At 33.6% G+C, this 11,538-nt stretch overlaps 1 protein-coding gene across 1 annotated transcript; it reads left to right on the forward strand.

Moving 5' to 3' along the window:
* Positions 1-1,656: 1,656 nt before the first annotated feature.
* Positions 1,657-11,102, forward strand: LOC139778427 (uncharacterized; the record flags this gene model as incomplete). The annotated part of the gene is made up of 3 exons (XM_071716347.1): positions 1,657-1,696; positions 10,142-10,785; positions 10,883-11,102. Coding segments are annotated over 3 exons (904 nt in total), but the record flags the coding sequence as incomplete, so codon positions are not given.
* Positions 11,103-11,538: the final 436 nt, after the last annotated feature.

The following is an 11,538-nucleotide window of genomic DNA, read 5'->3' on the forward strand; positions in this document are numbered from 1 at the left end:
TAGCTTTTTCTAATAAAACTTGATGGATGTAATAGTTCCCCATAGTTTGGAAATTTGGGTGGCCCAATTATGTCAGGGGCAGTATAAAATATGCTAAAACTGTGGTTTTCCTCAGCAACAAATCTTTTCTTCGCAAATTGATGGATGAAGTCAACCTTCTTATCCTCTTCTCCTACGGATACTCTGCCGACATATGGATATAGACTACAACTTTCGCAACATACAGGTTGGCTGTGGGTTGTCATATTTTCTCTCTAAAAGAAGACAAAAAATATGGAGAATAATAATCTTTTCTTTTTTAGAATATGCTAAAATGCATTATAATATCATATATTTATAATTATATAGCGTAAAGATTACATAAGTTTAGGGGGAGTTCTCCTACCGCCGGACACGAGTATATAATCTTTAAAACTACAAACGCCACGAAGCAGTTATACCCGCGGAAAATACGCATTTCGTCAAGAATTAGGATGAGGATTATTCAAATAATTATAATGTATCTCGTTTTGAGTTAACAAAACAAAGATATATATTTGTGACTTGCACACGAATACAGTAATGCGTAAGCGATTGACGAATCAAACTGTTCACGGGCGCGTTACCCGGGTACAAATCACGATACCTCGGAATACGACGTTAATATCGGGTTAAATTACTCGTAGAATGCATGCTGCGTCAAGACTTGTAATAGTACTCGCGTATCGCGAAACTGTTTTTTACCTGAGCGTATTTACGATCTCGAATAAACGATATGCAATGTTGCGCAATCTAGAAAGATCTAAGACCGCATTCGAATATTCGAATATACGTGCGCTTTCTTCAACGGCTAGAGGAGAAAAGACCTCGATCTCGATTCAGTCGATCCTCGATTTGACTCTCGTCGTTCTCTCCCCACCCATGCTTCAATCATGCGCAGCGAGCGCCTGGGCGGTCATGCCACGCATCGACATATAGTATGGACTGCGCACAGGTATAGAAAAATATGACCGGCGACTCAGACCGGTGGAAGAAAAGAGATAGCGAATGGTAGAGGTCAAGCTGTCTTTTTCTATCCAGTGCGTACAGACAAAGAGGGAACGAGGTAGAGGTCAACTCTACCGGACACTTTTTGAAGGCTTTCATATAGGGATCGCGTAGTCCATACTATATGTCGATGATGCCACGCACGTACGCCATCTTCCTTCTCTCTCTATCATGTAGCTGTCTCTCTCTTTTCCGGCTCAACGGAAACTTTCTCTTTGGTAACAACTTGACCTTTACGAAGACGTGCTAACAGGAAATTTCCTGAAATCTGAATATAATATGATCAAAACTATTGAAACTAACTTTTTAAATATTCATCAATGTCGAGAATCGCAACTACATGATTTTTCCTCGGTCGCCTATGCATAATGCATAATTATGAAATAAAATATAAAATGAAAATTATTCCTGTGACGCATGATCCTCCTTCCTATCTTAATTAATCACGCACCCTAATTATGCTTCTTTTCAATTATTTCAATCACGCAATGCAAATACGTTATTCTGCTAAAATTCATAAATCACAATAATTTCATTTAATTCCCTGCTCATTACATAAATTATAACGTATTGCAATCGTTTTCCAAGTTTTAATTCGCTTCCTTTATTAATCTCAAATTTTTATTTCAGGTACGCTACGTTCGCTTTGGATCATCACAGGAATCCTCAGGTAAGTATAAAATAAACTTTTGTTAATAATTAATACGCTTATAAATGAATAAAACATAAGCGCATATTTCCCGTTTTCAGGAAATCCCGTTTTGGATATATGCAATTTACTCGTAATTTTGACAATCATACATATACAGTATACATACATACATACCTTTAAAATTTTTGCATATCTCCGAAATTTTAAGTAAAATACGACTATCAACAGATTCGCAGCCATTGAATCTTAAATGCGTTAAACGTCTGCCCCAATTAGCAAGAAAGTTTATTAAATCATTAACATCAAAGTTGCTTCCTGTAAGATCTAACCGTCGCAAATATTTACATCTAAATGTAAAGCCACGGAACAGAATATGCATATCTGTGAGAGATATATTTCGCATGTTCAAACGCGTATAGAGTTCAGGAACTTCTAATAAATTATTGAAGCGCCTATTATTTAATTCTTTTACGTGATAAAACGTCGTAAAATCTAAGTTTCTAAATATTTTTAGTAGTATTTCATTCTGCAAAGATAAAATATAAAACTTTAATACACGAGATGACATTCCAATAAATATTATTATGAAAAATAGATTTTTTATAATACTTTACAGGAAGCTCAGACAAACTGCAACGCGATAGCTCCTTGGGTTCATCCGAAGAGAGTTTTATACGCTTGGCATAATTTGAATAACTTTTTAATAAAATACGACGCGAGTATTTCTGTCCAAGAGGTTGCACATAACCTGGGATTACCTCTTGAGACACCTTTTTGTGCTTCAAATCACTCTTATAAGTAATCCTTCTCATATCCATATCACTGCAAATAACATCGGAACAAATTAATTTTTATTATTAAAAAAAAAAATTGATTATTATACTTAATATCAACGATTATAATACCTTTTACAAATAATGCAATATTCAGGAAAATTCTGTTGCAGATGAACTATATCCAAGTGTGCATTTTTCAAATCTGCTGTTAAATTATGAACATCCTCATGGTGTGGAGAGTACATGCAGTTAATTCTTTTTAATAGATTAGTTAAACTCTCGTTAGGATTTTTAGAAAGGATCAAATCTGATGTACCGATAAGCATCACAGCATCTAGCTGTGTGTAAGAGGCAGGTGAACTGTATTTAAAAAGACCATTTTCGTTTTAAAGTTGCACGGATGCGATAAGGGTGGAGAAAATAATCTTGATTTCGGGGGTACAATCTGAGACGATTCATCCCACAACTGAATCCACTAATTATTAGAGTCTTGAGCCAAAATTTGAATTACGCTTCCAGGATTATATATTTCGTAAATACAGACTCTGATTGGATATACGGCTTCATGAAACTCGATATCTTTAAAATAGAAAATATAATTATACTCTCTTCTCAACAAGAATATAACTTCTTTAACAATATCTTATATATTTATCAATTCAAAAGTATTATATACCAATATACTCATAATCATTCTCCTCCAATGAATAACAGGATACATAATGACTAATAGCACTTCTCACGTAATCTATGTATTGCGACGGAGACATTGAAATATCGATACCATCTCCTCATAGAGGAAGCTTTGTGATGGTGAAAAAAAATTTTTTCGAGATTTTGATGGAAATAGGTTTAGAATGTTCCAAAATGTCGAGAAATCATATTAGTAAAAAATGTCCGGAAGTATGTATGTATGTGTGTGTGTGTGTGTGTGTGTATGGATTTTTTGTACACGCATCTACTTCTACAATTTTTTAGATACCGGGTTGAATTTTAGTACACAAATAGAGTATCATAGAAAGTATATTCTCCTCTAATTTTGTTAAAATTTGTCGACCGGTATGGATTTTAAGGAGATTTTCATTTTTTAGAAAAGTGTGTTTTACGCTGTAGCTTTCTCAATATTTGAGATATCGATCTATTTCTAATTCTATTATATTTTTCAGTTTTTTCTACCCCTATTTCATATATAATTCTTTAAAATTTGGTTAATCAGTTCTTGAGTTATAGAAATTTCAGTAAACTTGACTGTTTTTTTAAACAGAAATTTTAAAGAATTATTGATTGATTAACCAAATTTTAAAGAATTATGTATGAAATAGGGGTAGAAAAGACTGAAGAATATAATAGAATTAATAAAAATTGTTAATAATAAAAAGGTTACCGATTTCTGTTAAAAAAAAACAGTCACGTTTACTGAAATTTCTATAACTCAAGAACTGAGATTAACCAAATTTTAAAGAATTGTATATGAAATAGGGATAGAAAAAATTGAAGAATATAATAAAATTAATAAAAATTGCTAATAATAAAGGGGTTACCGATTTCTGTTTAAAAAAATCAACGTGATTGCACTAATTTCCACAAATTTTGAGATATCAAGCTTAATTTTTTTTTTATAGATAGAGTATCATTAAAGGTAGGTTGGTGTTGAATTTAGCAAGGATCGGTGAAGGGATTACCGATTTCTGGCTATTTTTAGAAATGTCCGTGGTTGCTCTAATTTTCGTAAATTTTGAGATATCGACTAATATAACAGTAGAAACCTGCACATTGCTTCCTTATAGTTTTTAAGTGTGCAAGTAGAAACCTTTGCTCATAAAGCTTCCTCTATGAAGAAGCCAAAACAAATAAATACTAATAATTATACATACAATAAAATACAAGCTTCCTCATAGAGGAGCTTTGTGAGCGAAGGTTTCTACTTGCACACTTAAAAACTATGAGAAAGCAATGTGCAAGTTTTTACTTGCACACTTAAAAACCATGAGGAAGCAATGTGCAAGTTTCTACTTGTTTTTAATATAAATCTAACATATCGCGAGCTCTGTGTTCTTCTACCACCACGTGGCACACACGTGCAAGAGCATGAAAAAAAAACAAAAAATTGCAAAATTTAGATTGTTCACATTCGCCACACTTAACGCTTAATTCTAAATGGCTAAGGTCAATTTTACAATAGCCGTAAGAGTAGATGTAAGACGTCAGCAGTAAGGTTATTGACTAATAAGATTCTTACAATCCAAGAATAATCGACTGTTGTATAGTTGGTCAATTTTTACTGCTTGCATCTTACCGCATATTCTTACGGCTGTTACAGAACGGGCTTAAGATTTTCCGAAATGTGTTTATCTTACTTTAAAAAAGATATCTTTTATCTCATTTTCCGATACACGTTATAGTGTATTCTACCACGTGGTGGTGTGTTCCACCACGTGGTAGTGGAACATTCGGCATACACGCGTGCACGAGCATCAATAAAAAAAAATTGCAAAATTCAAGTTGCTTACGTTCGCTACATTTACGCTTACACTTCTAAGTGACTAAAATTTTTTAAAATGTGTTTTCTAATTTATTTAATGTATCTTTTATCTCATTGTTTGATACAGGTTATAGCGACTTTAACTCGCAACTGAATCAAGAAATTAATTTAAAAAACAAGTTTCTATCGATTTTCGTACTACTTACTGTTTATCAGCAAGGCAGATTTTATTTTTTCCGTATTAACATATAAAAAAATCATGAAAGAGAAAAAATGTTGGAACATGCGGTTAGTGATCGCGCACACTTCTGTAGACCCGTGTGAATCTACATCTATTATGTATTAGGTTGCCAACTCCCACGAAATACAAGGTCCTACATGTGAAATAGTGTTACATCCAAACCCAGACTCTAGTCTGGGTTTGGATGTAACACTATCCTCATTGATCATTGCGTCAACACCCGCGAGGGCCATCGCAATGCTTTGTTTTAATTAGACAGTCGGATTCCCCTAGTCCGTGCCAGTTCTGAGCTGAGCGTTGAATGGCGGCCGAAGAGGACGACCACGACGGCTCGCGCCGCCACGGAAGCCTCGCAGCAAGGAAGATCCGCGGGAGGCCAAGGCACGGGACCGAGCTCGGATCCCCGGGACCGGCGCGAGAACGCCGATCGGTTCACCTCGCCCAGGCCCGGCACGTCAGCCAAACCCGCTTCCCGACCAAGCCCGACACGCCCCGCTCCACAGAGCCAATCCTTATTCCGAAGTTACGGATCCAATTTGCCGACTTCCCTTACCTACATTAGTCTATCGACTAGAGGCTCTTTACCTTGGAGACCTGCTGCTTTTTTTCATGAAATATACATATAATAAGGAGATACGTATTTTTTTGTTCGTACAAATTTTTTCTTTTGCAGAATAATGCAATGTAAAAAAAACAAAAATACAGGGGATCAAGAAATAATCTACAATTATAAAAAAAATATATCTCATTGTTACATAAAAAGCAAATATTTTCTTGACCGCTAGTAAAAAGTAGGACTGTTACTTTTTCGAAGCTTTAAGCTTCAAAGGACTACGAAGGAACGAAGAAATCTTCGAAAGAACGAAGTTTTGAAGGATCGAAGCTTCGAAGGATTTCGAAGGAACGAAGGAATCTTCGAAGGAACGAAGCTTCAAAGGTTCGAAGTTTCTAAAAATGTGTTAAATCGTAAACTATCACAGCGTCTGTGATGTCTAGTAACTAGAAAAAATGAGGCATATAAATGTGATGGTTTACGATTAATATTTAAAAAGGCAATCTTTTTCATGTTAAAAAATGAATTGCTGTTTTTGAGAAAACATTATTTAAATTAGAAATTTTATTTAAAGAAAATTAGTTACTAAAATCATAATACTTTTATTTCTTTCATTGAAGAAAATATATTTTCATATTTTTTATTATTACAGATTTTTATAATTATTTGTCTGCATTAAAAATATGATTAATTCACATGCAAGTAATTTATTTACTTATTTGAAAAAATAATTAAATATATTCAGATAAGTCATTATTTTATTTGAAATAATTTATTCTTTCCATTAAGCTTTGATTTATTTATTTTAATATAATTGCATGTTTAGTAAACCAAAGTATCTATTTTTTCAAATAAAGAAATTTAGTTCGTAAATTTAATAAAATATTTATTTAATTTATGATATTAATATTTAAAAAGGCAATCTTTTTCATGTTAAAAAATAAATTGCTGTTTTTGAGAAAATATTATTTAAATTAAAATTTTTATTTGAAGAAAATTAGTTACTAAAATCATAATACTTTTATTTCTTTCATTGAAGAAAATATATTTTTATATTTTTTATTATTACAGATTTTTATAATTATTTGTCTGCATTAAAAATATATTTATTTCACGTGCAAGTAATTTATTTACTTATTTGAAAAAAATAATTAAATATATTCAGATAAGTCATTATTTTATTTGAAATAACTTATTCTTTCCATTAAGCTTTCATTTATTTATTTTAATATAATTGCATGTTTAGTAAAGCAAAGTATCTAATTTTTTTAAATTAAAAAATTTAGTTTGTAAATTTAATAAAATATTTATTTAACTTGTTTTATTAATAATATTAAAAAAAGCAATGCTTTTTATGTTAAAAAAAATTGCTGTTTTTGAGAAAGTAATATTTAAATAAAAAATTTGTATACTTAAAAACAAAAAAATAAGATGTTAAACAAATATTTCCAATATTTAAATAAATATTTGCAATTATAAAATAAATTCTTTATAAAGTTACAAAATATTTCTTTAAATCAGGGAAATAATAGTAAAATAAATATATTTACTTAATATAAATAAATTTTTTTTTCAGTGTAAAGAATGATATAAAATGAGAGGACTTTGAAGCGAGTTAATTTAAGCAATAAAGAATATAGTGTAATAAATAATGTAATCAATAATGTAATAAATATCAGTAGACAATAAAAGTTAAAGAAATAAAAATTAATAAAAGACGGGGCCGTGAATAAACGTGGTCAATGTGAATAAAAGGCGTATCATAATTATTCTTCGTTCGGAAGCGAGAGTGAATTGAGTAGAGGTGGTCAAAGTTGTAAAAGGAAATGCTGGATAAAAATAAACTCAGCTTCTCTTGATCAAGTATAATATATGCTCTATAGTCATCCCGAAATAATTCTATAATAGAGGAAAGTGCCCTATTATGAGATAGGATCCTAATATGAGATGGCGGGGTTTTTTCATGGTGGGATCAACAGATAGGGCCTATATAGGGCCTTTTAGCTTAACATATCTCATATTAGGATCCTGTCTCATAATAGGGCACTTTCCTCTATTGATATTAAATTATTTGGCTGTGAAATATGATGTCAAGTAAAATCAAATTAACGAGTCAACTTACAAATTCTGATGAGGGATAGAGAAAATATGCTTTCAGTCAAGCGATAAAGCCTTCTGTATATTTCAAGCTGGTGTAACCAACTCGATAGCCACCGCGGAATCCAGCGTTATTACCGCCGCCGCCACCGCCTCTGTACATTCCTCCCATTCCGCGATTGTAGTAACCACGGCCTCGGAATCCACCGCGTCTCGCAGAAGCCACACCGAACGTTTCTGAATTCAGTTTTCATTCCGTTCTCCAATCCGTGCGTTGGAATCGCCCCTTACTCGTTTCAACAGCTTCACAGCTAACTTTCGATAATACGTGTGCGATAGGTATATAAACGTACCGATGACATTAAGTGAGAAGTAAAAAGATTAAATAACAAAAATAAAAACAAATCTGGTTAAAATTTTTTGTTAGCAAGTTCGTTAAGGATCGTTAAAATAAGATTTGTCAAGTAATTCTGTATCTGTGACCGAAATGATACCGTTTTTTTTGTTCCTTGATATGTATCGAGGAATGATTCTTTTCTCTGAAATGAAAATTCGGTTCTGAGTTAAGAATACTTATATTCTCCCAGTCAAATCCGTGGTTCAAATGATTTGTTTGGAAATGACAGATTGTTTAGAGGGATTTGATTTAGGCCGGTATTCATAGTCGGTTCTTATATTTAAGACCATCCTAAGTACAATCTTAAGATGTCATTAACCAATCACAGAGCCGTATTAGCATCTTAAGATATTACTTAAGACGGTCTTGAAATAAGATCTGATTATGAATACCGACCATAATGTTGTTTTGATGTGTTCTTTAATTTTTGTTTTTAATAGGTTTTTGATCTGATCCACGTAAAAGGCTTCATAATCACTACACTGAATTTTGTACATGATATTATTATTAAACGGGGAAGGGGGAATGGTGACTTCTCTTTTGTTAATGACCAATAACGCGCGCCGCTTCTGAAATGTCTTTAAGGTGGTTGTCTCTCTTTCGCGACAGTATAATCCAAAATTTTATATTCTAAAGTCAACGCGAAAACATATCCGGCTACCTACTGTTACAGGCTGAAAACTTTTGAACGTTTCTGCACGCACTTGTGTATGCGTCAAATAATCATGAAAATCAAGGCCTATTTTATTATTATATTTCTATAATGTAATTAACGGTCAGTAATTTTGTTTTTTTTTACTAGTATTGCGAAAGTGTCCTTCTACTATACATATATTCATTTTTCATCACTATCTTATTGTTTGCTCTAATTATTAAAATTCAAAACACGAGATTTTCGTGCGCTTTATTTATGCCATGCATGAAAAAGTGTGCAATTTTTTATAACAATTATCATTAAATCTAAGTTTTTTAATAATTTTTAGCAGTACTTCCTTTTACTCACAACATTTCTATTCATACTACTCTCTTTGTTTGACGTGTTACTATTATTCAAACGTGTAGTATACAAGTCTAGTGTACACTAGGCAGTGTAGAATTTAGTATCAAAATGTACCGAAACATCCACGTCTTCATTTAAAATTGAAGAACTTTTCAATCTTTTATTCTTTCACACAACTTATTGAAAATGAAGAGTGTGCAACTAATGCGTCTCCTCCAATTCTTTTTATTGTATATCGCCACAAATATTCACACAGATAATCGACTAACTTATATTGTTTAATACCACCTCTACTTAAACGAGCTCGTAAAGCATGCCACAAACCCATGTGACTCTTTGTTTCGCGTGAAAAGTGTATGCGTGGAAGCAGTAGATTCCGCCCCCCTGCGGGGGGCTCCATTATTGTTAAACTAGACACATAGTGTGCCTTCAAAGTACATGCGTCGGCTTTCCACGCGTGAAAAGTTGTAAACCCATGTGGCACCCCGTTTTATATCGACCACATAAGTATATCAAGGTCATTAAAATCGGTGAGGTCGCCTGTAAATTGCAAACCTAATGTAATACCGTACAACAATATTGCTATTATTACATTTAAAAATCAATATCTCGAAAACTATGCATCGTAGCACATTGTGATTTGCGGCATTCTTTTTCTCAGTGAAAGATCTATCAAACACACCTATCAAATTGAGGGGCCCCGGAAATAACATTATCCCCCAAATTTCAATAAAGAATACAATATATCATTTTATAAATTCTATAAGAATATATCCCTATTATAATTTATATAATAGATATTCGAGAGATAGCCGCATATTATTGCACGGCTACACTGTTTTACATTGTGTAAATTAATAGAATGCAAATTTCACGGCGATAACCTGAAAGATATATGTACGTTTGTGTAATTTAAGCCAACTGTGAACCTCTCGATTGGAAAAGAGAGAAAGAGCAGTAAGTTCCCGGATCACTTGCTCATCCGAAAAATCATAGACCAATACGACCTGGATCCTACCCCAGAAATTATTTATACGGACGGGTCTTACAATGAGACTGGGAGATCCACCGGAGCTAGTATGGTGATTTGTGACCAGGATTTCGCTTATAAGATGAGTCTTCCTTATCTGTGTTCGTCATATACGGCGGAGGCTTTTGCCATCAAATCCGCACTGCAATTGATCAAGTGTCAAATTACAAGTAGAAACAGGGATATCATCGTGCTATCCGACTGTAAATCGGTCCTTGAATCTATCTATAACAATCATATAAATGTTCACAAAAATAGGTACGTTACGGAGGCTAGGCTTTCGATTTTCGAGTTGGAGAGATTCTGTGACAGAAACGTTATACTGGTATGGATTCCTGCACATGTCGGTATTGTCGGTAACGAGCTGGCAGACGGCCTGGCTAAAGAGGCCGCCAGTGAGGAAGCTGACCCCTCCATTGGTATCCCGGTGGGGGATCTTATGATGCGCGTCAGGATTCCTGACTCAGGAATTCAGGAAGGAGACGTGGGACGCCACGCAATTGTCGATCACTCGGGAGTCGACGCACAAGGGCAAATTCTATTTTGATAATTTTTATGACCAATGGGCTGTGAAACCATGGTTTCGTGAGGTTAATTCGGAGAGCTATTTTGTTACCTTAATTAACAGGCTTAGAGCCAATCACTATAATCTTGGATCATCGTTAAGGAGAAAGGGATTCGTTGAGGATGAGAGGTGCGAGTGTGGCTGCGAGCGAGAGGATATACATCATGTGTTGCTGAGATGTCGCAGATTCGATGATTTGAGAATTACCATGGACATTGAATTGAGAGCAGAGGGATTTCTGGAAGAGATTGATATCTATAGACTTATTCAACAGAGGAATTGATATATTCTGTTTATTATTTACAAATTTCTTAAACAGACTGGCAAAGTCATTTAGTTGCAAAGTATATTTTATTTAGGCTTAGTTTATTTGTGTCAATTGCCCTAGGGTATAAGACACCATAAAAGTCCTCACCCGAGGACGCCTGAAAAAACCCCCTGTACCTTTGTGTATGTAACGGTAAGTTACGACCACACATAATACCGTCTCATATAAAATAAGTCGAGGACGTTTCGTCGCATACACGTAAGAAACCTTTCTTATATCGCTGCAAATATTATCGAAACAAACTTATTTTTATTATTAACAGAAAAAAAGAATTTAATATTACCTAACGTCGACGATAATACCTTTCACAAATAGTACAATATTCGGGAAAATTCTGTTGCAGATAAACTATATCCAAGTGTACACTTTTTAAATTTGCTGTTAAATTATG

The sequence above is a fragment of the Temnothorax nylanderi genome, unplaced genomic scaffold, assembly GCF_030848795.1.
Source record: "Temnothorax nylanderi isolate EJ_2023f unplaced genomic scaffold, tnyl_v1.0 TNYL_tig0183_pilon, whole genome shotgun sequence".
NCBI lineage: Eukaryota > Metazoa > Arthropoda > Insecta > Hymenoptera > Formicidae > Temnothorax > Temnothorax nylanderi.